The 27638-nt window shown below is 57.9% G+C and overlaps 1 protein-coding gene across 2 annotated transcripts in view; it reads right to left on the minus strand.

Annotated features, from left to right (window-relative positions):
* The window catches only part of MAD1L1 (mitotic arrest deficient 1 like 1), a 319426-nt gene that overhangs the window by 128096 nt on the left and 163692 nt on the right, over positions 1-27638 (minus strand). The window contains exons 2-3 of one of the 2 annotated variants that reach the window (XM_060285821.1): positions 18242-18405; positions 3259-3399 (exon numbers count right to left, since the gene is read on the minus strand). In XM_060285821.1, the coding sequence (XP_060141804.1) occupies positions 3259-3399; positions 18242-18313 (213 nt within the window). In that variant the 5' untranslated portion in view covers positions 18314-18405. The remainder of the gene's footprint in view (positions 1-3258; positions 3400-18241; positions 18406-27638) is intronic. The other variant, XM_030849542.3, reaches the window with a different exon arrangement.

Below are 27638 nucleotides of genomic sequence, written 5' to 3' on the forward strand. Positions count from 1 at the left end.
TGACCTGGAGGGTGAGGTCAAAGCCAGGCGCCTCTGAGCCTGTCCCCTCTCTTGAGGCCGTAGGAGCGGACCCACAAGGGACGGCACAGGGGCCTGTCCTGCCCAAACCCCAGCGTCCAGGCTCCAGCCTCCTGAGCCGCAGGCCTCTCCCTGGCTGCTCAGGGCCTCAGAGGGGTGAGACAGGGTTCAGAGAGCCTGGGTGCCCCCCTGCAAAGGGGCCAGGCTGGAGATGGGAAGCGGGTCTGGGCCGGGGACCCCCAGGCTGCCCCAGAGCCTCACATGCATGCAGAGAAAGCATCCGCCCGCTCCTCCCCCCTTACCCAGCACCCCACCCGGAGCTGCACAGAAGCCCTCGGCTCTACCAGGAAACTGCTGGGACTGAAGGCAGGTCAGGCCAGCACCCGGGTTTTGTGACTTGCCTTAAAGGAGCACGCCTACGGGGCCTTGTGGAGTGAGGACGGGGGGCGGGGGGCAGAGCACTTGCAGGGCTCCCTCCACACGGCCCATCACCAGCCTCGCGGTTCTGGGCACAGAGGGCACCGCCTTCACACCCACTTCGCCCTGGGCTCCTCCCAGCTCTTTCCTGAATCCAAGACCTCGCCCCACCCCCGCCAGCCCCCTTCCTGAACCCCTTCCTGTTCTTCACTAATGGGCTTAGTTCCTCATGTTGGGGTCACATTCTCCCTAACCCAGTCCTCCTCCTGGGATGAGACCCAGTCCAGGGGAGCCGCCAGCGGCCACCAGAGGGCCCCCCACAAGAACCCCCGCCCCTCCCCCGGGGGATCCCAGGGCCAGCGGGGGCTGGAGGCAGGCGCTGATGGGAGGTGGGCGCCCCCGTCAGGGCAGCACACCCTCCAAGGTGCTCGGGGAGCCCCCCTCCGGGCCCACGTGAGAACAGCTGAGACACTACCGTGGGGCGGCCCCCTGACGGCCCGGCTGGGCGAATCCAGGGAGCTCGCTGATGGGGTGACGGGGCCGCTGGCTGCAACGCTCAGGAATGAGGCGAATATTCCCCAATTTGCCCAATGCTTCCCATTTCCCCAATTTCTCCCCTTCTACACCATACTCCCTCCCACCCTCTGGACACTAGAGAAAAGCCTTCTGCCGTGTACGTGTCTCCCCGCACCTGTCACTTCTGTGCCGCTACCGAGTGCTGGGAGAAACCCCTCGGGTCCTGGAGCCCCGGCCCCAGCCCTCTCTCCTCGGGTGCACAGCGAGGTGGCCGTGAGCGGTCCGATCTCTAAGAGGACAGTGTGCACCACCGGCAAGAGAACGAGGGCAGAGCTCCCTGGAAGGCCGGAGTCCCACACGCTCCCTCTTACTCCACACTCAGTCCTAACCCTAGAGCCAGGCCTGACGGCAAAGGCCCCTCTGCTCCAGCAGCGCCAGCTTGAACATGAACTCGGGCGCAGGGTCCTTCCTGTAGGAGGCTCTCTGCGGATCCCGCCAGCCCAGCCCAGCCAGGACCCCTCATCCTCATACTGCACCGGGCAGCTGGCTCCCCCAGCCCCCCACGGAGGCAGCTTCTCCCAGCCAAGCTCCCGCAGCTCGGGGCCAACCCAGAGCCACACAGCTCCAGTTCCCAGTGGCTCCTAATTGGGCGGGGGGGCTCCTGGGGGCCTATGCTTGGCGGGGCCTGGTACAGATCAGGTCAGCGGACGGCTGGGGAGGAAGGAAGCAGGAGGGAGAGGGAAGGACATCCTTGTCCCAGTACACGTTCCCAGAGGGCTGGAAGGAGACAAGAAGAGGTCTCGGTGATGTGCAGAAAAAAGAACCAAGGCTGAGGAGGAGCCCCTGCCCTGTCCGGGGTCCCTCAGTACAGTCCACATCCCACCCTGCTGGGGGCCTGAACCAGGGAGCAGGACCGGCTGGCTTTGTCTGCTGCCACCTGGTGGAGACCGGGAGGCGTACAGCCCTCAGCAGGAGCAGACCCAGGCCTGACCCACAGGGCACAACGAATCCAACCACGACCTCCACTTTCCAAAGGTGATGGGTGTTTCCAACACTTGGAGTCAGTCAGCCTTTCTTCAGCTGCCTGCACACACTCCAAAAAGGCCAGGGGACAGTGCCCGGTTGGCCTGGCCCAGGAATGCCCTGCTGCAGCCCCTCTGTGCTTGACCCTTTCCACGACAGCAGCTCAGGCCCAGGCGGGGCTCTTGGGGGGAATTCAAGGGGGAGGGACTTGGGGGGCTCCCTCACCTACAGGGAGGACATGTGCAGGACATGTGGAGAGCAAGAACCGCCCCCCCAATGGATGGCCTCGCTGGGATGGCGAGCAGAGCCTGAGTCCAGAACACTGAGGCTGGTCCCAGGGTAACCCCCAGACTCAAAGATGGGGATCTCAGGTCTTCCGTCCTAACACAGATCCAGGGTCGGTGCGGCCTGGGTGGAGGGCAGGAGGCCATCAGCACCCGTGTCCGGAGAGTACAGGGCAGGGACGGGAGTCCCAGCGTGGACAGGGCGGAGCGGCTGCCAGGGCTGGGAGGCCATTCCTCTGCCCCTCCTCTGTCTGGTGCCTCCCGCCCAGAGCCTGGACTGGCCACGTGAGCCCCTGTGGCGATGATGACGATGGAGAGGAACAGCCGTGGCAGTGACGCTGGCAGAGCCGGTGATGTCCACCCCCCCGAATTCTCCCGTAAGTCTGGGAGCTGGAAGGGAAGGCTGAGTGACCGCTCCACTGCACTGCTGACCACAGGAAGGGAAGAAGGGGTCAGGCACTTTCGCTACCAAAACCAGGACAGCCCCAGGCAAACCGGGACAAGTCAGCTCCCTGCAGGCAGGACTCAAGGGGAGACAGGGAGCCAAAGGAACCCGGTGCCCGTCCGCCAGATGCCAGGGGCAGGGCTGTCCCCAAGCCGCCGCCTCGGGCAGGGTAAGGCACGGTGACCACGCTGCTCAACGAGTTCCGAGGTCACTGACAGCCCCTCATCTCCAACATGCAAAAAGCCTCAACATATGGCATTGGAGGTGCCAGAACTGCCAACCTCGTAATGAACTGGAGCATACGCGGTGCCAGACAGGAAGGACCTCGTAACGTAAAAAGCGCCGGGGGGAGCCTTCCCCGCGTATCCCTCTTCACTAGTGTCTCACGGGGAGCGAATGTGTGGCGGTAAAAACGGCATGGAAGCGCCTGCACCGACAAGGCTGTGCTTGCGGGGGCTGGAGGCGGCCCTCCCCAGCAGGACTGAGGTCTGCACGCAACAGCGTCCGCAGCGTGCCCCCCCCCCGCGGAGCGCGCACGGACGCTGGGCCACTCACCTCCATCTCCGAGCTGTGCGCGTGCACCTTCTGCACCATGTCCTCGGCCTCGCGCATGCGGCGGGTCAGCTGGGGCGAGTACTCGGCCGGGGTCAGCTCACTGTCGTAGGACCCCAGGATGGCGCGCATGCCGTCCCGCTCCTGTGGGCACAGAGGGCAAGAGGTCAGCTCCGTGCGGGCGAGGGGCGTGAGGGAGACAGGAGCAGCGTGGTGGGCTTGGGGTCAAGTTCGAGGGGCAGGCTGCCAGGTGGGGCCCCCTGGGTGGCTCCTTGAAGAGCTCGAGCTGGCCACTTAGCCCGACAGAGCCCACCAAGGCCGAGACCGGCCCTGGTTGCTCTGAAGCCGCAGACCTGCTTGGCCAGTGCCCGGTGAGCCTGGGGCCCATCCTCGAGCTGCACCGTCTGACCTGCGGGGGCCAGCAGAGGGCGGGGGCTGCCTCCATCAGGGTCGGCACCCCTCCCTCCCCGAGTCTGCAGTGTCCCCCAGCTGGGCAGAAGGTCTGGGCCAGTGCTCTGGGTCAGTGTGACCTCCTGAGTCCCGGCAAACAGACCAAGGGACACACCAGTGGGGTCCGCCGGCAAGTGGGTTGGAGTAACCCCGCTCCCGTGACTTCTGACCTGGCCTTTGACCCAGCAACACTCAGAGCGAGGGTCTAAGCAGAAGATTCGGTGGGTAAGGAGAGGTCCCTCTAAGCAGGGAGGCGGCAGGTGTCCAGCAGGGCCGAGGAGTCCTCCCAGAGCGCTCTGACAGGCCCCAGGACCCCCGCGGCACCAGCTCTGGCCTCGGCAAGCTCCTCCCCACCACACCCCCGAGCCCATGGGGTGCCAGAGGCCACGGTCCTGGGCGTCACCGTGCACCAGCCACGCCCGGCACCCCTCCTCCATGTAAAGATGCAGCTCAGGTTTCGTGGGGCACACGGACCACACAGCGCTGAGACCACCGCTTAGAGCCACACAGGAGTCCCCACCCAGTGGTACCCTACTGGAAACGATGGCCAACGGCACGAGCCCTGGGAGAGACGGGCGGCGCCTCCTGAGCCACACGGGAAGACCCCTTCCTGAGATGCTGGCGAAGGGAGGACAGCAGGGGAGGCCCTCAGAGACCGAGGCTGTCCCCAAGACCAGGAACGGAGCCACCCTGGCAGCCGGGGAAAGGAGGCTCCCCTCCCCCACTGTGGGCCTGGAACCATGGGCCAGTCTCTTCTGGATCTAGCCCCCAAGGGTGCAGGGAGGAGACCTCGCTCCTAGCAGGCTGCAGCACGAGCTGAGGGCTGGCACCTGCCCTCCTCCTGCCCCCATGTCTCCCGGCTGCGGCCGAGGAGGCCCACACAGGCTGCACAGTTAGACAAAATCAGGCCCCCTGCAGACAGCCAGGCTTAACGAGAGCGCGGCTTCTCAAACCTCCCATCTTGCGCATCTCCCGGGTCCTGTGAAACCTCCTTTCAGATTCAGCAGGTCTGGGGTGGGGCCTGAGAGTCTGCCTTTCTAACAGGCGACGTTGCTGGTGTGCGGGCCACACTGGGGAGCTCAGTGGCCTAGCCTGGGCCAGCACAGTCCAGGAAGCAAAGGTGGCTCCCACGAGACCACGTCCGGGTCCCAGCTCTGCTCCGGGCAACCCGAGGCCAGCGCTTTCGTCCACCTGAGCCTCCTCCCTGATCAGCGGGGTGGGTCATCAGCACACTGCACAGGCCGGCCGGGATGACTGATGCCCTCCTGGACCAAGCAGCCAGCCGCCGCCCTGTGAGCCACGAGGCTCACGTGGTGACAGCAGCCCTCTCATCCACACCGGCCAACAGACCTCCACGTTTGGACTCCAGGGCGCAGCCCCTCCCGCAGGCATGCCCGGCGCAGCAGCTGGAGAAGCTCGTGCAGCCTCGCTCTGCACCCCAGCCGGCGCCCCTCGCAGCCCACACACCCGCCAGGGCACCGCGTCCCGGGCGAGCCACAGGGCCAGCCACACCAGCAGCGACTCCGAGGCATGTTCTCGGACCCTCTGCCCCGTGCTCTCGGCCGCTGCTTCCGTGAACTGAGGCCCGACTGTCCGGGCAGAGACCTGCCCCAACTGCTGCTCCACCCCAAGCACCGCTGCTGCCCCCGCAGTCTGCCCAGGCCCCTCCTTCTCAGGTGAGACTGGTGAAGACTGGGGGCTCACAGGGTCCCCTCTTCTCCCGCAGGAGCCCATCGGCCCCCACCCGCCGAGTTCAGCGGTCTACTGCGCTCCCGGGCCTCTGGCTGGGCCATCGCCCCAGCACGGACCTCATCATTAGTTGATGACAAAAAATTCAATAAGTGAGAAATTAAAGTTACAAATCCAACTGGAACTGGTCACACATCCGTGGAAAATTTGTTTCCAACAGGAAGGTTTATCGAGTGTCATAATTTTATTGAAATCCTGTATCTTCCCATTGACTTTTATGGTTTCGAGCTGGTTACACAGTTATTATTACCAGAGCATCGATGCCACGCAGGGGCCGGGGAGGAGCTTCCTTTCATAAACAAGCTGTAATTGTCACCTTTACTGACCAATAAATCTCCAAAATGCGGCCTCCCACTACGGTTCTCTTCTATTACGTCTCCAGGCTAGCAAAGAGGAAGATATAAAATGGAAAGTTTGCTGTTTGTACCTTCTAAGGAAATCGTTTTGCCATTTAGTCATGAAGCAGCAGAACTGGGCTGGTTTGATCTGATAACGACTTTTTAATGACAGATTCCACTTGTGGTGAAGGGCCCTTCGTTTTCACTTGAACAAGCGTGGGGACTAATCCCTGAACAAACAGGCACCCAGCCTGAGCTGAGGAGCTGCGCAGACGCCTCCAGGTACAGACAGGACGGGGCTCCCCTGGGTGCTTCTCCCTGGGGACACCACAGCCCCGGCTGTCCCGGCACACTTGCTTGTCACGTGATCGGCGCAACCCAAAGAGCGTGGTCACAGCATCGCGCAGGGAGAAATGGACTGAGGACGCGGGGGAGGGGGCAGTGATGGAAGTTGCCCTCGACCCCCAGGCCCAGCCTGCAGTGCCCAGCGGGGTGCGGGAGAGCGGAGGCCGCGACTGGCAGCAAAGGCAGCGGCCGTGACCCTGCTCCGACCCTGCCAGCCCCAGCTTCAGAGCTCCGGTCTGTGACTGACAGGCTGGCCCTGACAGCCTCACACTCCCTGACAGACGAAGCGTTTGGGGTGATACGTACCGACCCTCCTGTACACAGGCCTCAAGGACCGGATGGAGAAAGCAAGGGGGGATGACCAGGCCTGGCTGGGTGGCAGAGGGTCTGCACACATCCTGCGGATGGCGCTCCTGGCGTCTACCCGGAGCTCGCGCCAATGCCCAACTCGGGGACAAGGCCGGGGCCGCTCCGCGTAGGCAGCTCGAGAGCCCAGCCTTGCAATGCCTCTGGGCTGGCTCGGGAGGGTGCCAAGAGGACGCCAGGACACACAGCTCCAGACCCTCGCTACCCGTCACCGTCTTCCTGCCCCTCCTCCATGACCGGCTCAGAGCTCTGCAGGCTTGCGAGTGGGAACCAGGGCAGTACCAAGGCGATGTGGTCTCTGCAAGTTCTGGAATATTCCCAATAAGAACCCAGAATCTGAGGATGGCAGAGATGAAACCAACGCTTTCTTCTTTAATGTACATGAAGGGAGTGGAGAGCCTCAGTGGTGCTGAGAAGCGGTGGAGAAAGTAAGTCATATAGAGCTTGGAAGCCTCTCAGATCAAGTCCAGGCCACTGTTTCCTGGAAAGAAAACGGGGGCAGAGGTGCAAAGTCACTTGTCCAAGCCCCACAGGGAGGATGGGCACAGGCCAGCCAATAACCAGGCGGCAGCCAAACTCTACAGCCCCGGGCCCAGCCCGGCAGCCCGAGCGTGCACTCAGCAGGCGTCTGCAGGAGGGGGCGGGAGGTCCCGGTGGGCACTGAGAGTCCTGCCCGGGGGAAGGCTGGGCTAGGGAATGGGCGGGGGCAGAAGCGGGGCGTGCAGGTGGACGCAAGCTGGGGGATACAGAGGGGATGGGTACGGAGTCTGAGCAAGGACCCCCCCCTCTAACCTGTCAGCGGATGCTGCCAACTCCGTCCACAGGAACGCATCTCCGCCCCCCTCCCCCGCCAGCAGCTTGTTACCTGGGTGGGGCTGGTTAGGGACGCAGGTTCCGGGGGCCCACCCGGCCCTTCGGCTCCCTGGGGACGGATTCCCGAAGTGCCAAGATGCTGACCCTCCCTCACCTCAGGCCTCTGCTTTGCTGACCCCTCAGTCTGGAGATTTCTCCCCCGGGACACGTCTGGCCCTCTCGTCCTTCAGGCCCGTCCCCGCCGGCCACGCGGCCTAGCGCACCTCACCACGCACAGCTCTGCTCACCGCCATCACCGTCCGTCTTTCCTTCTACAACTCAAGCCCCAGGTCTCCCAGGCCTGGCCAGCTCTAGGCTGAAGGGGAAACCAGTGACGGGTGGGGGGGGGAGGGGGGAATCCTCTCCTGAAAGGCTACGGCTTATTAGCAGGGAGGCAAGACCCTCTGCCCACGTGGTTTCATTCAGATCAGCCCCCTCTGCAGGCAGAGGAAAGGGTCCTACGACTCCGGAATCCGACAGCTCTGGGTGGACAGGCAAAGCCGTGGACACAGAGAACAATGTTCTGGGGGCACGAGGAGGATGCGAAAATCCAGGCAGGCGGGAGAATGAGTCGGAGAGGCAAGAACACGCAGAGGCGGAGCTCTAAGAACGCACGTGCACACGCACGTGTGAGATAAACCTTCACAGGCCAAGCCCCCCAACTTCCTGCTCACCTGAAGGGAGCAGGCAGAGAGCGTTTCTCAATGCTTCTGTCTCTAATGGCCCCTAAGGCCACCAGCAGAAGAGCCCCGCTGGCGTGCGGGGCCTCCCGGGAGTGCTGGGAGCAACAAGCTGCCCAGAACCCTGCTACCCTGGAAAGCTCCCGCCTGCCTCCCCTCCTTCATCCTCCTCTCACTGCCCTGGGCGAGAGCGGGCTCAGCGGGCAGGGGGCGTGGGGGTAGGGCAAGGGGGGCAGGGGTGAGATGCAGGCCTCAGGACGGCCCAAGGACCAGGCCCGCAGCTCCTGGGCGCTGGAGAGGGTGCGCAGACAGTGAGGGGGCCACGGCAGACCCCGGGGGCCCCGGGGGGGGCCGCAGACGCAGAGGCCCCGGACGCTTTAGGAAGCGTCTGGGCTTCCCGGTGGGCACCTCTGGGGAAGGGCGCTCCACCCGGCATGGCCTCGTGGGAGGGAGCAGCGGTGGTGATGACCACCGTGAACCCCAGCTGGTCCTCCACGTGCGGCTGAGCTTCGCCGCGCAGCCCCCAACATGCTGACGGGCACCCAGGGGTGGAGAAACACACACGCGCCCCACGCAGAGGCTGAAGGAGCACGTGCGGGAGGAAGCACACACCGCTGCGACACAGGACGGGCCTGCCCCCGCCGGGTGTGTGCGAGGTGCTGCCTGATGCAGGCCCATCAGAGCTGTAAGCCCGGGCCTTGGGGTGGGAGCGGGCAGGGCCTTGGGGTGGGAGCGGGCAGGGGAGAGAAGGGCTGTGGGCCCTGAGGACGAGGATGCTGACCACAGCCCCCAGGGCCTGCGGTGAGGAGGGCCACGGCCCAGGGCAGGCACGGGGCCCAAGGAGGATGCCCAGGCGACAGCTCAGACCCTGAAGGAAGCTGGCACCCCAAGGGAGCGCCAGTGAGGGAGGAGGAGGGGGCATGAGTCGAGGGCCCAGGAAGGCACGAGCACCCCGGCCCGCTGGGCCCCAACCCTGGTTCACGAAGACCAGCTGTGTGACCTCAGGCCTGTGAAACGAAAAGCACAAGGAACCTCTCGGGGTGGCTGAAGTCCCAGCAGAGCACTGGGCACGCGGGGCTTTGGCACGTCTGGCGCCCACTAGGGCTGCAAGGGCAGCGGCAGCGGTGCGGTCACTGCTGCTCCCACCCCCACTTCATCTAGTTCTTCTCTGGCGCCCAGGGCAGACAGCGCGCAGGACACGGAGAGGCCGGCCCCTCCCGAGGCCCACCGCGCCCCGGCTTCGGAAGTCCCCCACCCGGCGAGGCAGGCATTGCCCGGGGATTCTCGAGCCCACTCCTCGGGGGCGGAAACCGCATCGGAGACGAGGTCCTGCCGATCCCAGTGCGCGAGCCCAGAGGCCGGGGCTGTGGCGCCCACAGCGTCAGGGGCCCCACTTCCGGGCCCTCCTGGTGGTAGGGGGGGCATACCTGTGTGTTTTCACCGTCACAAGCCCACCTCCCGGCCAGAGCTGCTGCCCAGTTCACCCTCCTGGCCGACCGCTCAGCCCTCCGCCCACCTGCAGGGCTCCACGGGGGCCCTTCCAACCCAGCCCTTCTGCCACCACGAGCCCTCGACAAGTCTAGCACCCCTACCCGACCCCACTCATCCCACAACACCGTCGTGTTTTAATAAGCAAATGAAATTCATGACCCTAAACAGCTACAGAGTCCCGTTCCAATGGCCTCTCCACTCACACGGAGTCACCAAAAGAAACACAGTGGATGGAGGCAGAAACGTGGAACTGCTGCGCGGGACGCTGCGCGGGAGGCTGCGCGGGAGGGTGGAAGCTGGCCTCCGCGAGCTGCGTTGCTGGGCCCAATCCTGGCCGCTGCTTCCCAAACGAGTGGGCAGTGCAGAGGTGGGCTGTGCCTCCACCTCCTGGGGTCCCCTGAGAGCCGTGATGAGCACCGAGGGGTCCCAGTGTCAGGTGTGTCTGGGTTGGACAAACCCAGGCTCAAATCCTGACTCCACCACAAACCAGCTGTGCAACCCCTGGCAGGCGACTTAACCTCTCTGAACTTGCCCTTCTCACGCAAAATGGGGGCATGACCACCCGAGGGAGGGGCTGAAAGATGAACAAAGATTACTTGATAAACACGAAACAGTGCCTGCGGAGAGAAGGGCTAGGGACGGCCTCGTACAGCCGTGAGGACCACAGGAGGAGGGAGGACGGGCCCACGGCTGGTACCTCCACTTCCCAATGCCCGCCTCTCTCCTCCCTCCCCCCTCATCCCGCCCCAGGCTCACTGGCCCAAACACGTCAGCTTTTCCTTCCGCCAAGTGATGGTTTCAGTACCCTTGAGCCCAGGCAGGTGTGGCAGCTCGCTCACGGGCACAGCACTGTACAGGCCACAAGCCGTCACGTGTGTCATCCCGTGTGCTTTTCAAAACTGCATCAGGCAGGGCTCCCAGCCTGGGGTCGCCAGGAGCCGGTGCCGGCGACCAGCTCTGGGACGAGACAGCCGGTGCGGCTGTGGTTTCCTCACGCCTGCCCCTCTGAGCGGCTGGAAGGCGAAACCACAAGAGCTGAAGCCCACGGGCAAGGCCAGCGGCCACTGGTCTGAGACCCCAGCACACCCTGGTGCTCCTACCACACGGCAACCCATGGGGACCAGGCCCCAGGACCTGGGGGCCTCCCCCCTAGCCTCCCACTCCTGTTAACACGACCAGACTGCTCACAGCACGGGGCTGGCACAGCGGAGCAAAGGGATCCAAGGGCATCGAGCCCACAGGGTACGCTCCCCACCAACCCAGGGCAGCTCTGTGCTCGGGAGCGGGTGCCCCTCCCGCCCACACTGCCTGGGCACCAGCCGACGGGGCTCCCGTGGGAAGGAGGCCACCCCCAGGGGCTGCGGAGGCGAAGGAACCGACGCGACTCCAACTCCATCTAAAGACAACAAGAGGCAGGAGAGGCGGCCACCCTCTGAGGCTACAGACACCAGCAAACGGGGCGCTCAAACCACCTGACACGTTCTGGAAAACCCACAGCACTCGAGAAGGATGAAATTCACTTTCTCGCTCTGTGTTCACTGACGCGGAAGCAATTCCGGAAGAAAAGAAGGGACCCCGCGAAGGAGGGGAGCTGCAAGGGCAGCTCGGAAGAGAAGAACCACAGCCTGGCTGGGCAGCCTCCTGGAGCCGGACGACCAAGAGCCCAGCGGGCTGCACCCCGCCCATTCCCCTCCCCAGGGACGGCTGACGGCGCTGGCCGGGAAGACGATGTCCACCCACGGCCCCGCCCCGCCCTGCGGCTACCCCTCCACTCTCACGCCTCTGGTCGCAGCCCCTAATCCTGCCGCCCTCTCCAGGACACCTCTGCTCATGGCGCAGCCCCCTGCAAGGAGGCCTGAAGGGCCTCCACTGCCGCCTCTTGACCCTGGCTGGTTCTGGGGACCCGGGCCCCACCTCTGCAGCCCCACAGGTCAAGTCAAGGACACGATGCCCGGGGACACTGGCATTTCTGCCCCAACACTGGACCAGGACATGGCCTGTAATTTCCCCGACAGCTGCTCTGAACGTCAGGTTATCAGGAGAGAAGAGGTTGAAGAAAGGAGAAAGGACGTGGGAAAAGGCGCCACGTCCAGAAGACCGTGAGCTGCACGCAGCCCGCACACTGGCAGGGCCGAGGGCTGGCACTCGAGATGCTTCTCCTCCGTCTGCCTCCACCTGCACCCTTCCCACCCCGATGCCGCGGGATGAGCCGGACCCAAAGCCCCTGCACTACAGACACGAGCCCCTGCCCGAGACCCTGAGCGGGGCAGGGACCTGGGCTGCCAGGACTCCCTGGGCCACCTCCGCCTGGGCCTTCGCCTCCCTGCGCTGGGAGACGTGAACTCCAGCCGACGGCTGCAGGTTCGCAGGGTCAGAGGCCCTGCTTCCTCGGGTGCTGCCCAGCGCCGACAGGACAGCGGCCAGAGGCGACGTGCCACACCAGAGCATATCATATCATATTCAAACTTCAGAAAGTCAAAGACAGAGAAATCCAAAAGATGCCAGAAACCATGCAAGGGAAAATTATAAGTGTTGAAAGAAAAAACCCACCATCCTAGAATTCTGTATCTAGTGAAATTACCCTTCAAGAGTAAAAAATAAAGATTTTCTCAGACCAAAAAAAAAAACAAAGAGAGAGGGGGGTTTGTTGCTGGTGCACCTGCCCTAAAAAATATTAAAAGGCGTTCTTGAGAGAGAAGCAAAATGACAGAGGCCAGAAAGTCAGATCTACATAAAGAAAGGAAGAGATTCAGAGAAGGAATAATTGAAGGTGAAACAGAATTTTTTACTTTTCTTAGTCATAACTGATCTAATGGATAACCGCTCAAAGCAACAGCAGCAATGATGCATTGGGTGCCTGCAGCATCTGCGTGCGTGCAACGAAGGACAGCGCTACTATACAGGACACGAGGGAGGACTTGGGAAGACGGTCATAAGGTGACTGCACTAAACTGTGAAACGGTACAGTGTGATTTCAAAGTGCACTTACTTTGAAATGTGTATTTCAAACTCCAGGGCAGTCATTAAAAAGAATTATTTAGGAAGTATAATTTATGAGCTAAGAGAGAAGAACTGAAATCATAAAAAATGCTCAGTTAACACCAAACAAGGCAGATCAAGAGGGGAAGATAAAAAAGAAACAATGAACAAGTGTCCAAATAGAAAAGAGCAACAGACCCCAGAGATACTGAACAAGAGACACCAGCTATGACATCACGTGTGAATGATCTAAACACGCCAATTAAAAGATACTGTCACAACGGTTTAAGAAACAACATCCCATTATGTTGTCTATAAAATACCCACATTAAATATAAAAACACAGATAGACTTAAAAGTTAAGGGATAAAGATATGCCATGCTAACCTCAATCAAAAGAAAGAAGGCGGCAGTCCTTAGTAATCTCAGGCACAGCAGACTTCAGGACAAAGAAAGCTATCAGGGATAAAGAGGGGCGTTACACAAGGACAAAGGGGTCAATACTCCCAGGAAGACATAATGCTTAACACACATGTGCCTAACAACAGGGGGTCAAATTACATGAGGCAAAACTGCAAGGAGAAAGAGGTGTATCCACCTGGCATAGCTGGAGACCTCCACACCCCTCTATCAGTAACTGACAGATCCAGCAGTCAGGAAATCAGGGAGGACACAGCTGAACCAAACAGCACCATCAATCAACTAACTGGGTCTGACACTGATAAAATATTTCATCCAACAACAGCAAGATACACATTGTTCTCAAGTCACACGAACATTCACCAAGATAGACCACATTCTAGGACACAAAACACATCTCAACACATTTCAAAGAACACAGATCAAGCAAGGTAAGCTCTCGGAGCATATTGGAATTAAACTAGAAACTGGTAACAGAAAGATGGCTAGACAGTCCCGAAACAGGTGGAGATTAAACAACACTTCTAAATAACACACAAATCAAAGAAGAAGTCTTAAGAGAAATTTAACAATATTTTTAACAGAATGAAAATGAAAACACAACTTATCAAGATTTGTGGGATGTAGGAAAAGCAGCACTTAGAGGGAAATTTATAGCCTTAAATTCATATTTAGAAAAGAAAATCTAAAATCAATCATCTAAGCTTCCATCTTAGGAAACTTAAAAGAAGAGCAATATAAACCTTAAGCAAGCAGAAGAAAATCATAATAAAAATAAGAACAAAAACATCAATGAAACTGGAAACAGGAAATCAATTGAGAAAACAAACAAAACCAAACACATGTTCTTTGAAAAGGTAGCAAAAATGATAAACCTCTAAGCAGGCTGACCAAGAAAAAAAGAGAGAAGACACAAATTCCTAGTATCAGAAATGAGAGGGGGGTTATCACTATTAGTCCCATGGATGTAAAAAAGAATACAGCAGCATTATCAACAATGCTATACCCAGAAATTTTAAAACTTAGATGAAGTGGACCAATACCTTGAAAAGACGCAAACTATCAAAATTCACAAGAGGAGAAATAGAAAATCTGAGTAGGCCTGTGTCTATGAAAGAAATCAAATTAATACTTAATAACCTTCCTAAAAAGAAAGCACCAGACCCATATGGTTTCCCTGGTGAATTCTACCAAATGTTTAAGCAAGAAATTGCTTAAACTCTTCCAGAAAACAGAAGCAGTCATACATGCATTTCTGCGTATGATACTGTAATGGCGGACACGTGACGTCATGCATTTGTCAAAACCCGAAGAACTCTACAATACAAAGAGTAAACCTTAATGTAACCGATGGACTTTGATTAATGATAATGCATCGATATTGGTTCATTAACTGTGACCTTTATACCACGCTAATGCAGGATGTTAATATTAGGCAAAACTGTGGGGTGGGGGAAATAAGATGGGAGCTCTATACCATCTTCTTGGTTTTTCCATAAACTCTTCCAAAAGCAAAGTTTACTAATTAAAAAATATTCTATAATATGGACATCAACATAACCCTCTGCACCCCCCCTCCCCCCCAAAAAAACAAGCAACAAGCAAAAAAACAATAAAAGGAACTGGAGTCGAGGGAGAACAAATCAGCTGCTCGAGTCAGATGACAGCACATTTCTGAAAAGAGTCTATGGAAGTCAAAGGACAGTGGAAGGAACCCTCAAAGGGTGCAGGTGGAAGGCTGCCAACCTAGAACTCTACACTCAGCAAAAAAAAATCCTCCAAAAATAAGTTTAGTAAATACATTTTCAAGCCAAGAAAAACTAAGACAATTCCTCAGCACACATCACACCAAGGGAAGTACTAGAGGGTATCAGTACAGACAGAAGAAAAATGATCTCATGGACGTTTATGCAGGTGGTAACAAATATGTATAAAAGCAAAGTCACAATGGAAACTGATAAATATTTTGAACTAAATAAGAAAAATACAGTATATCAACACTAAATTATGCATCTAAATTTACAGCCTTAAATGCATACATGAGAAGAGAAGGTTAAAACCAATCATCTGCATATACAACTCAAAAAGTCAGAACAAGAAAAACAAATTAAACCAAAGAAAGGTAATAATAAGTATAAAAATAGAAATTAATGAAATAGAATACATACAGTATAGAATCAATAAACCAAAACTTGGCTCATTCAAGTGATTAATTGAACCCTTGATGAGACAGATCAAGAGAGAGATTAAATAACCAAATAATGAGACTGAAAAAGACATAACCACAGACCATTAAAAATATTTTAAAATCTAACAAGATATACTAAACTTCACATGAATTTAAAACTTTAGATAAAATGATAAAATAGGGCTTCGCTGGTGGCGCAGTGGTTGAGAGTCCGCCTGCTGATGCAGGGGACACGGGTTCGTGCCCTGGTCCGGGAAGATCCCACGTGCCGTGAAGTGGCTGGGCCCGTGAGCCATGGCCGCTGAGCCTGCGTGTCCGGAGCCTGTGCTCCGCAAAGGGAGAGGCCACAACAGTGAGAGGCCCGCGTATAGCAAAAAAAAAATAAAAATTAAAAAAAATAAAATAGACAATCTTTTAAAAAACAAAGCTTAGGGCTTCCCTGGTGGCACAGTGGTTAAGAATCTGCCTGCCAATGCAGGGGACATGGGTTCGATCCCTGGCCTGGGAAGATCCCACATGCCGTGGAACAACGAAGCCCGTGCACCACAACTACTGAGCCTGCACTCTAGAGCCCGTGAGCCACAACTACTGAGCCCACGTGCCACAACTACTGAAGCCCGTGCACCTGGAGCCCGTGCTCTGCAACAAGAGAAGCCACAACAACGAGAAGCCTGCGCACCGCAACGAAGAGTAGCCCCTGCTCGCCGCAACTAGAGAAAGCCCATGCACAGCAACAAAGACCCAACACAGGCAAAAATAAAAAATAAATAAATTTATTAAAAAACCCACAAAGCTTATCATAACTGAATCAAGAAGAAAAAGAAAATCTGAATAGTTTCAAAGTCTTTAAAAGAAAAGAAAGCCCCAATATAGAATCTTCCCAACACAAAAACTCCAGGTCTAGATGCCTTTATCGGTGAATTCTACCAAACTTTTAAGGAAGAAATACCACCAATCTTACACAAATTATTACAAAGAAGGGAAAAGAGAATTTCCTAACTCATTTTATAAAGTCAGAACAACCATGACACCAAAACCTGACGAGGACTTTATAAGAAATAAAAATTGTCAAGATCTCTCATAAACACAGATGCAAAAATCCCTGAACTGCTTATTAGCAAACCAAATAAAGCATTACTTACAAGGGATAATCCAGACAAGTCTGTTTATTCCTGGAATGCAGTTTGCTTTAACATTTGGAAATCAATTAATTAAATTCTCCAAATTAACAGAATAAAAAAGAAAATCATGATCATCTCAATATATGCAGTAAAAGCAGTTCATTAAAATTCAACAGCTATTCATGATTAAAACAATAAAACGAAAAAACCCTCACAGCCAATGAGGAACGGAAGGGACACTCTTTGATCTGATAGATTCCCGCACGACAGTCATCATCTGTGACAGTGGAGGACTGAAAAGGAAGCAAAGCTATTGACACTTCTGTTTAAAACAGTACTGGGGAATCTAAGTCGTAGAATAAGGCAAGAAAAGACATAACGGTATGAAGATCAGAAAGAACTGAGAAACTATTATTAGTAGCTGACACAACTGTGAACACAGAAAATCCATTAAAACTTGCAAATAAATTATTAAAATAAGTAAACTTAGTAATGTTGCTGGATCAAAGTCAAAATTCAAAGTTCAATTACATTTGTACATGCCAGCAAAAAGAGTTAGAAAAAGAAATCCTGGCAAAGATGCCATTTATAATATCATCATTAAAAAAAAAAACCCTATGAGATAAGATGTCTACCTAGAAAACTTTAAAAACATTACCGAGAGAAATTAATGACCTAAAAACGTGGAAGCAAATAAAGACGTTCATGGATCTGAAAACTTAACGTTACAGAGATGCTATTTGATCACCGCACTCCCAGTAAAGTCTCGGCAGGTTTACTGGCGGAAACTGACACTTGACAGGAAAATGCAGAGGGTGGTGATCAGCCCCGGCAGTCGGATGACAAGGGCGGGGGCGGCCTCCCTATCAGAGAGCGAGGCTCAGTAACTACGGCAGTGTGGTTCCAGCGAAGGGAGAGAGAAGCCCAACACTGAGTGCAGAGACGGCCCGATGCACAGAGGCACACTTAGTCTCATGCAAGCAGCGCTCAGGAGCAGCAGGAAAGGGCCATCTTTTCAATAAATGGTGTCGAGTCAACGGAACGTCCATATGGGGAGAAAACGAAGCTTGCCAAACACAATAAACCTTTGTGCTGTGAAGTTAAGTGTGAAGTAGCAAAACTTTAAAGAAAACGTTATTATAAGATACATCAGTGTCTTGGGGCAAGCAAAGCTTTCTTAAACAGTGAATACACAAAAACTAATAACCATAAAGGAACTTTCACGTGGACAGAGTAGGTCTCATTAAAATCAAGAACTCAGAGTGAAAAGCTGGGAGAAAATATTTGCAGAACAAACACTGGACAAAAGGCTAGGACCCAGAATATACAAAGAATTCTTACGAATCAGGGAGGAAAAGGCAGAAGGAAAGAAGGGGCAGTGAACTTGAAAGGGGCTTCACCGAAGCAGATCTCCAAGCGGCCGGTGAGCATGTGAAGAGGTGTCCAACCTCATCCATACCCTGGGAGGTCGCTGACCCTCCCCGGAACGGCAGGACTTATAGGAACCACCATGCAAAGCGTGAGCAAGGCTTTGAAGCAACAAGAATGCCCGTGCCCTGCCAGCAAGTGTGTAACCGTCACAGCCACCTTGGCGAACTGACACAAACTGCACAGGTGAACACACAATGGACCCTCCCAGGGGTGCAGAGACAGAGCTCATGCGTGTGCACGTGACCCAAAGACGAATGAAAGAACTGTGCCCAGCAGCACTATTCCGAGCGACAGAAACGAGCACAGAAGATCACACGCTGCACGATTCCACGTACAGAAAGTTCAAAGCCCAGTGAAACCATCTTCCGCAGGAACATTACACACTGATAAAAAGTTGACAAAAGTAAGTGTTAAAAAAAAGATACTCTGTAGTTTCAGAAGCACGGCTATAGCTGTACAGTCACACTTACAGTAAACAGCTTCTCGGAAAAAAACATTCTGCCTGAAGACCAGCTCCCTCTCCCACCCCTGCCGAGAGCAGGAAGGACTCACGGGGAGGCCGAAGGAGTCACACACCTGGCGGGCAGCGTGGCAGCGGAGCGCGGCCACGGGTGACCCGGACTTCCAGCAGATCCCAGGGAGCCGCATCAGTAGTGAAGAGGACCAGGAGGGGAAGACAGCGGGGTGGTCCCAGGGAGACCTGAACGTCACACAGGTGGCCTGGAACAGAAGGGAGCCGCCTGGAGAGAAGAGATTAGCGCGGGAGTTGTGATTATAATGCAGAGAGAGGGGACGGGAGGGGGACGGAGCAGGGACAGACCGAAACCTCCATGGAGGAGAAGCAGGGCTGACCCCCAGGCCACACTGAGCTGGGGGAGAAGGCTGTCGTTTCTCACCCAAAGTGCCCAGTTCCTCCTCCCGAGAAAACTGAGCTCCTGAGGCCTGAGGTCTTCCAGACAGTGTTTGCCCTAGAATTCTCCTGGGGGCGCAACAGGAGCCAGTGACCCCAATCCTGACCCTCCAGGCCAGCGAGGCCAGGAGAGAGGGTCCAGAAACAGCAGGGCAGAGGGAGGCAGCCCGTCAGCGCGGCCCTACCTGGCCCCTGCACAGCAGAGGCTACGCACCGAGGCCAGTGCACAAGAGGCAGCCGGGAGATGTGGTCCAAACCCAGGGTGGAGGAAAAGGGGCTCTTGCGACAGAAGTCTTCAAAGTAGTCAAAGCTCAGGAACTCCCGTACATCGGGTATAAAAAGGCCAGTTCAGTGGATGATGAGTGAGTTAGAGGGTAATTTTAACAGAATGCAATTCTATTAACTTCCTGGAGAAACCTGAATAAAGTGTCCCCGAACACTTGTCTTGCTTGGCTTCTTCCTAAGGAGCGAAGGCTCATTTGCAGCCGCTTCTCGTGCCAATGAGACCCCGACGAACAGGCTTCTCCAGGACAGTCTTGGGCGACGGTTCTGGAGGAGCCAGAGCTTCCACAAAGGGCAGTGTAACCCCTTTAAAAGTGGTGAAAACTATTAACCTGTGCTCGATGAAAATGCTCCCAGAACAAATCGGACATCGCCCTGGTCACAGCAAACTGAGGACATGAGAAGTTCTTCCCTAGAGAGCTGGTTCGCTGTAATAAGCCCTGATTGTCACGTCCTCACTGCTCTGCTCACGGGTCAGCAGGAACAAGCAGGCCCTGCACCGTGTAAACGGCCACGACCTGGGCTCTCAGTGGCTGCTCCCCGAGCCCGCCTGCTCAACACGGGATGATAGCGCGTGTCGTCCCCCCGCCCCCTGCTCCTCTCCATGTGTCACTCCCTGTGTCTGTCAGCCTCCTGCAATGGTCTTATCGTTTACGGAGCTCTGGTCTGCCCAGGCCATCAGATGCAGAGCAGGTCCATGGAGGAGGGCTGGCCAACCCGAAAGGCAGCTCCTGTGCCCAGGGTTCCGCTTGTGTCCACCCCGGAGGCACCTACCGAGTCAAGTCCTGCCCTGCCGGCCCCCGCACAGGGAAGGGCCGAGGTCCTGTCTCACTGCCCCGCACTCCACGCACCGGGCACAGCCATCTGAGGTCTGAGTCACTGTCAGGGCCTCCCCCCACCCCCCAACTGCCTACACCAGCCCGCGGAGGGTGGCAGAGACGAGCTGCAGCTCACCTGTGTTTCTCTGTATTTCTCACCAGCAGCCGTGTTCCTGCAACTTCAACCTCCTGCTAAAAAGCTCTACAGCACCTACTGTAGGCAGGAGTGGGAACCAATCGAGATTTCCCTGAGCAATTTTACTGAGATCTCACACGGCTCTACTACAAATTCCATCTCATTTACGTTCACTGTATGACGTGTCCCCAGCGTCGCCGTGACCCAGCACTGAGCTTCCTACAGCAGGTCCTCACCCGGACGTGCCGACAGCCTGGGCGCCGCCTTCGGGAGCCAGCGCTCCAGGGCAACACTCGGGGGAGGAAGGGGCCAGGGCGCCAGCACCATCCCCCTGTCGGGTGCTCACCAGGGAGGGGGCCGTGACCCCCCAGTCCACGCAGTACGTCACACCACACAGAGGTTGGGCCCACACACGAGGGCACGACTGCTGGCACGGCACGGCCGTGCGTTAAGCATGATTTGCGGGCCAGGACAGAGCGGAAGAGCAGGAGACGGAGGGCCAGGCTGCTGCGTGGCCACGCCAGCCCGACTGCAGGCAGGGGCGGCCCACCCCGCTGCACGCCTCAGCCGCCCTGCCTGCAGCACAGGAGCCGAGTCAGACGGGCCTGGCGCGGCCGCTCACACCTCACAAAGCCTCGGAGCCTCATGGCTTTCTTCACCGGGGGTGGGGACACGGGCAGCTGGGGGCTCAAGCGAGCTCACCGCCGCGTGTGGGGCTGCGATCGTACCAGGCGCTTCCCACACTGGCTCACCCGGCCCGTCCTTCTCTGGGGGACACTCAGCCCCCGGCACAGCCTGGGACGCAACCGGCACTCAGTAAACTGTTCAAGGGAGAACTGAGTGGATGAAACGTTGCGTCTTCAGAACAACCACAGAGGCAGGGGCTGGCCCCGCTCTCAGAAGAGGACCCAGGCTCGCTGAGCTGAAGAACTTCCCCTGGTCACCAGACACCAGGGACGGAGTGAAGCTCTGAGCCCAGGGCTGCGGGAAGGCAGAGCCCAAGCGCCGCATCATCACACTGACCGGCAGGGGGTGGGGGAGGGGTGGAGGCGGGGTGGGGGGCACGCAGACTGAAACACCTCATCGCGTGAATCGAAGCCCCGCACAGCCCTGGGCTCCAGCACCTGCTGCTCGTGGGCAGCCATCCCGTCTCCGCCGCTCACCAAACTCCGAGTCCCAGGGGCACCGGCAAGGCCCAAACAGCTCTCGCTAAATTAAAAGCAAGAGCTTCCTCAACGTGAAGGTCAAGCGCCAGACCAGGGTTGCTGCCCCAGCCCCACGGGCAGCTGCCCAGAGCTCACGGACCAGCTCCCCCTGCCAGGTCGTCCTCAGAGCGCGGCTCTGCTGACAGGCCCGGAATTCCAGACCAGGGCTCAGAGCACAAGCACGAACCCATGGGGCAGCGTCCTCAACGAGGCCTCGCGTCCCAGGTGGAAACTCGAGCCAGCGTCACTCTGGATTCAAGTCCAGGGTGGTGGAGGCCCAGCCAGCGTCAGGCGAGTCTGTGAGATGCCAGTCGAGTGAAGAGACTGTCCCGTTCTCCAAGAACTCAGCCTGGGGGGCGACACGGTGGAGACGGGGGGCGGGGCCTCGGCAGGGGTGGGACGTGAACAGGACCGAGGAGGAGAGCGCCCAGGGCTGCACGCGGTGGCGGGGGGGGGGCACGGACAGGGCGGTGTCTCCTCTGTAGAGGACATCCGACAGGGTAACTCATTCCCGGGCACGTGTGCACAGGCCCGATGCCCCAGTGCGTCCGGGCCCCTAAGGGCAAGAGCAGTGTCGCAGGTCCGCACCTCCACACAGGTCATCCAAGTGCTCCCGCGCGTCTGGGTCTCCGCATACCTGCTGATGCCACCGCAAGACACAGAGCACCAAAGAGCTCACGCCCCAGCCCAGCCTTTTCACTCACTCATTCAACAAAGGCCATCAGCTACCGACCTTGCCCCAGGCCCCGTGCCAGCCTCCCGGCCACTGCATCCATCTGCCAGGGCACCAGGCGGGAGCCTCCCCGTTGAGGTCAGATCACCCAGACCGCAGGCCTCAGTTCGGCTGCCTGTGCGGGCCGTAAGGGATCAAGCCTCTCTGAGCCTCATTTTCTCAACCATAAAGGAGACGAAGTCTTGTATCCCAGGTTATCTGGGGGACGAAATAAGATCATCTATGGAAACCCCACAACATCCGTGTTTAATTTCAGCTGCTGACTGCTGTTAGTAGTCCCACCTCCTTGGAATGCTGCCCCCCATACCAGAAACCAAAACAAACAGCTGGCTCCTCGGACTCAACCAACCCCTCAGATTAACTGCGGCTGCCCGGAGGGTGCCCTCCCCTCCTCCGGGGACTCTGGTGGCAGGAAGGCCGAGCTCTCCTTGGAGGCCCGCTTCCTCTCTTCCAGGGCTGCTCTCTGCCGCTCGGACTGGGTCATTTCTATTGCTGCATCTCCAAGCTGGCTGATTCTTTCCTCTGTTCCCTCCATTCTCCCACTGACTCATCCGTGACATTTTTATTCCAGTTACTGAGTTTCCAATTCTTACGTAAAGCGTCCCATCTCCCAGCGCTCTGGCTGGGCAGGGGCAGCTGGCTTTGCTGTCTGCACCTTTGGCAGTCCTGGCTGCCGACCTCTCCAGCTCCGCGTCTGGGACAAGAGGAAACAGCAAAGGCCGAGAACTCATCACGCGTTGCTCCTTGGGTCCCGAGGTCCCCAGCCTCCACCCTTCTGAGTCTTCTATGTTTGTTTTATAAACAATATCCAGGGTTTTAGTTGTACTTAGCAAAAGAAATGGGAAAAACTGAGTCTACTCCATCTTCCTGGAAACAGAAGTCTTAGTTGTTCTTTAAAGTCACTCACTCAGCAGGTAATGGGCACCGCGGAGGTGCTGGGCGCCTCAGCAGACGGCACCCGAAGCGGCGCAGTTTAGGAACAACAGGCGTCCAGCGCTGCTCCTGGCTCACAGGTGACACTCAGCACGTGCAGAACTAAACCAGGTGAGGAAGGGCGTTGAAGGCATCTGATTCAGGTCACTAAACCCCCTCTGCCCAAGGAAGGCAGGACTGCAGCACAAGGGTATCACTTCCCAGTTGCAAAGTCACCAACTATCACCAATGTGGCCCACAGGGGGCGGGGGGGAGGCTGAAGGAGAAGATCACTCTGGTGCCCACCCTCCCAGGCCCACCTGCCACCAAAGCCCCCCATGTGGATCCAGTTCTGTTCCAGCGAGGCCTGAACACCCAGAGGTCAGGAAGAAGCCCCTGGCAAGGTTGCTGGGCGCTGTCTCTATTGCCCAGAGAAAAAGACCCCCCGCCGCACACACACCTAACATCCACTGCAGGTGAACTACATCCCGTGATGGCATCAACGCGCTTCATTTATCCCACAAACACTTAGCAAGTCCCTCTGTCTGCAGTCTGCCTTTTCTTCTTCCGAACAGTGGTACTGGGACTTCCCTGGCGGTCCCAGTGGTTAAGACTCCACGCTTCCACTGCAGGGGGGAACGGGTTCGATACCTGGTCAGGGAACTAAGATCCTGCGTGCCGTGCGGTGCAGCCAAAGAAAACCCCCAAACAACCAAAAACACAGTGGTATTAACAGGCAGAGGATACGGCCACCAGCTGACCCCTGAGCCGAAGGTTACCTTTACCAAGAAGACGGGCTTCCAGGGGATACGGCCCTGTACTTACAAAGTTTGGTCTCTACGCTTTGCATTCTTTTTATTTATAAAATTGCTTATGCAAAGGTATTACCACGCATAACGTATTCAATTATGCAGTGTAAGATGTAGCCTTAACGGAGAAAACTCAAGTCAACCACATAGACCCTTCAGGAAATACTAAAAAAAAAAAAAAAAAAGACTACGTCACTGAGTTCCAAGCGTGTCTGAACGCGCACGCCTCTCCCAGTCCACAGGGACACAATATAAATACATAAACGAGCGCGCATCTCACGTCCCGCTGTCTTCTTGCAGTCTGCCTGGAGCTGACGCCCTCCCACCCTCAGTGGCAGGGCCTGCATTAGCATGTAAGTAGCTGGCCGTACAGGAAGCGAAGGCAGGAAGAGCTCTTTAATTAACTTTAATCCTCTGAAAATCCAGGCAGCAGTCTGCTCTGACAGTTCTCCCAGGTCCTCCTCAGAAGGCGGTCCAGCCAGAGGGCCAGTCTGGGAAAGGGACACTTGGGTACCTGGCCCACAAACGGCTGTGCCATGACTGTCACCTGCAATCTGGGGACGGTCCGCGGAGCGAAGCCTGGGCGGACACCCAGGGCCCTGCCAGCTGGGGAGGGGTGTGGGGGCGGCGCTGGTTGGGCTCCCATCCCCAGTCCCAGCCGACCCTGGCGACAACCCTGCAGGTCTCCCTGCCTTTTCCTTAAAGGGCAGGGCGGGCCAGGGTGGGCCGGGGTGTGGGGTGTGGGGGTGGTGGTGGGGATCAGCACTGCCCCAGGCCTCCTGCCAGGCCCCAGGGAGCTCTGGGGTGGGCACATCTGACTCATTCCTGCTTTGAACCAGTGAGGAAAAGGCCAAGGGGGACCTGTCACTGGAAGACACCGCATACCTCCTTCTGCAGCTGGCGGCTGGTGGCTTTGGGGCCGAGCAAGGGCTTGGGCACAGCCGGGTGGCCAGCACACCTCTCTGAGAGCGCGGGCCCACGGGTCAGTCGCTGCCCACAGTCTGGCAGGGGGTGGAAGGAGGACGTGTCCAAAGCCAGACAGATGGGCCGAACAGGGAGGGCCAGTGGGGACAGGCCCGAAGTGACACAAACCGCAGCATCACGGCAGTGCTCACAGAGCAGGGACCGCGACCACAGGCACCGTTCCAGGGGTGCCACCACCACCCCGTTTTCTCCAACGGTGAGAGCGAGCCGTAGACCGACTAAGACCACAGCCAGGACACACGAGGCAGTGACCGCGGCACCCATCCAAACGCACACACTCTGGCCCCAGGCACCACGGTCCAGGTTTGGCCCCATGGGGACGAGGTGGCCAAGAGAAGCCACCTGCGCCTGTGCTGGAAGGAGGGAGAGTGCCACAAACACACTGGAAATGGTATTTTCAAAACACAAGACGAGATCCCAAAAGAGACGGGCGCACATACTGAGGTGTTAGTCCCAAAGATCGTGAATACGGTGCAGCAGCACAGACGGCCTGGAGGTCCCAGGCACAGGCCAACCCACCAGGCGACCTGGACAAGGTTCTTCTCAGCTCCCGGCTGCAACGGTCCTGCCTGTGCTGCGGCGGAAGGCCACCTCCCCCCGCCCCGCTCAAGCTCACTGGACTCCCTCAGAATGAAAAGGGGCGAGGCAGGCACGAAGTCGCCTGCTCCAGTGAAACGGGAGGACACGTGGAAAGGAGGCCGCCACGCCCGTCTCCGTGTAAAGGGCAGGCACGGCGCTGAGAGGGGATGAGAAAAGCAGGGCGGGCGCCGCGCTGGGCCTGCACTTGCCGAGGGGAGGCACGCACCCCAGGCCGCGCGGCTGGTAGCCAAAACTGGAACTCAAGGCCTCTGACTGCGCCCGCGCATCAAGGTCTCCCGCGCAGAGGAGCGTAAGCAGGGGGCACACCGCCCCTCCGCAGCCCCCGCCCTCTGCGCGGCTGGCCGGGCATGGAGCTCGGTCCCGAGGCTGGATCTGGGAGGGACAGGCCCTGTCTGCCCACCCGCAGGCCATGGAGTCAAGGTTGCAGGCGGCCCCCGCAGAGCGCAGTGTTCCCGATGGGCGGTGCCATGAGACGGCTCTGTGGCCCAGTCGCTCCACGCTCCCCAGGAAAGCCCCACGGAAGCCAGGTGCACAGCCCCCCGCCGCCAACGCTCTCCTCGTACGTGCATCTCACGAGCAGCCCAGAGCTCCTTCAGGGGCTCTCAGGTGGCTCAGCGAGGCCGGCTTTCCGGGAATAAATCATGCTTCTGTAACTAGCAACGTTTCTTTAACCGGAGGTTAATAAAGGTCACCGGCGAAGGCTAACCAGCGGGTCTGATCTTAGAGACGTTCATAAAGCTGTGGAGAAGGTCCTTTAGGGCAGCTTCTTATCAGAGCCCCGGGGAAGCCCAGAGAAGAGCCCGGCACTGACCGGGATGTGCAGGCCCAGGGCAGAGGTGAGGTCTAGCGGAATCCCTCGGGGGATGCGGAGGGAGAGGGGGAGGGAAGGGGCTCCATCCCCAGCCACACGCCACACGCCACTCAGAGGCCGTCCCGTCCTGGGCCTCACGCTCTCAGCTCGGGGAGCATGTGACGGACACAGAGCAGTGAGTGCACACGCTGCTCTGGGAGTCCCCAGAGGAGGCCAAACCAGCGCCCGCCCCTCACCCCAAGCACGTAGTCCTCAGAGCCTCCCCAGCGGCACAGGGAGGGGCTGGGAGCCGGCAGGCTTCTCTCCCTCCAGCCGGGCCCCCAGCCCTGGCTGTTCGCCACGCCAGGCCCCCGCCCTAGAATCGGGGTCTCTGAACACCGCCGGGGGGTGCAGGGACAGGCCGCGTCCCCTGAAATCCCCGCCTGCCGACCCCTCTCGACCGGAGGCTGGCTCCCGCCTCCTCACCGCGTTTACCTGCTGGTCCCAGCTGCACAGCCCCACATGGCCAGCACCCTCCCACCCCCGCCCCCCCCCAGCGGCCTCTGCAAACCCAGGGCCCGCCTCCTGCTCTTCCTCAGAGGCGCCGTGCGCCCACCCTCAGCGGGACGCTGGAGGACGCTAAGGAGGGAAACCTTGAAACATAGCGAAGCTTGCTTGAAACTCCTAGTCCAGAAGAAGTCAACGAACCTGGGAAGGGGCAAGGCCAGCAACAGCCCAATTCCCTCACGCTTTGCAGAAAGCAGGCCTTGAACACGGAGAGCGCCCCACACAGGCTGGAGGACCGCCTGCCAGAGCTGACAGCCCCTCATGGGCTTCCACCTTCAACGCCTGCCTCGCGCTCGACTCTGACCCGATACGGAATGTTGTCTCGGTCAGCTAAGGAACAGGTATCAGTCACCCGCAACCGAGGAGCCGACATCCAGCCCCAGGTCAGAGAAGGCGGGACCCCTCTGGACCCCACTGTCACCCCCAAACCCCACAAGTGCACAGATGACAGGGCAGGACTGGCCCGGTGCTGCCTGGGAAGCCAGGTATCTACTGGGCACAAGGCATCGACGCCCGCGCTACCCAACGCTACCCCCGTGCACCCACTTTACGGCTGGAGACCGGGAGCCTCAGCCACGCTGGGGAGTGGGCCGCCGGGGAGAAGGTCCACGATCCACCACAGACCCTCAAGGGCACCCGCCGGGCTTCTCTTACCGCGCCCCAGCCTGCCGCCAACCCCCCTTCCCAAGCCCCAGGTCCCGCAAGTGAACGTTATTGCCACCTGTCCCCATTCTCCAGACACAGCGCGGTGCTGGAAATGACCGACAGCAAAGCAAGCACCACAATTCTGGAAAGGGACCCAAGGATGCGTCCCGCTCCGCCACAGCCGCGGCACCCAGTACAGGGCACACACCCACTTGTTCCAGTCGCCCTGAACCGTGCTGTCTACCCGCGGCCGCGAGGAACCCCACGGAGCTAATTCTGGAAGAATGTCCTCCCCTCCTCCTCGGCGTTTTATGAGGGGCAGTCTGGGCCTTTATGGGCAAAATTAACCAGAAGAACATTGGCTCCAAAGCGCACTCCCTGCATTTGACTGTTTTCCGTTGGATGATGGATGTTATCCAATACCTTCCAGGCTGAGCACACCCTGGGTCTGTAAATACAGATCCCATTTCGTGGCTGTTTAATAACCATCACAGTGGCCAGGGCTGGTCCTCGTCTGCTGGGCCTCGTGGTCCAGGAGGTCTCGAGGGAAAAGTAGCCTAACGGCGCTAAACAACCAGCTCT

The sequence above is a fragment of the Globicephala melas genome, chromosome 15, assembly GCF_963455315.2.
Source record: "Globicephala melas chromosome 15, mGloMel1.2, whole genome shotgun sequence".
NCBI lineage: Eukaryota > Metazoa > Chordata > Mammalia > Artiodactyla > Delphinidae > Globicephala > Globicephala melas.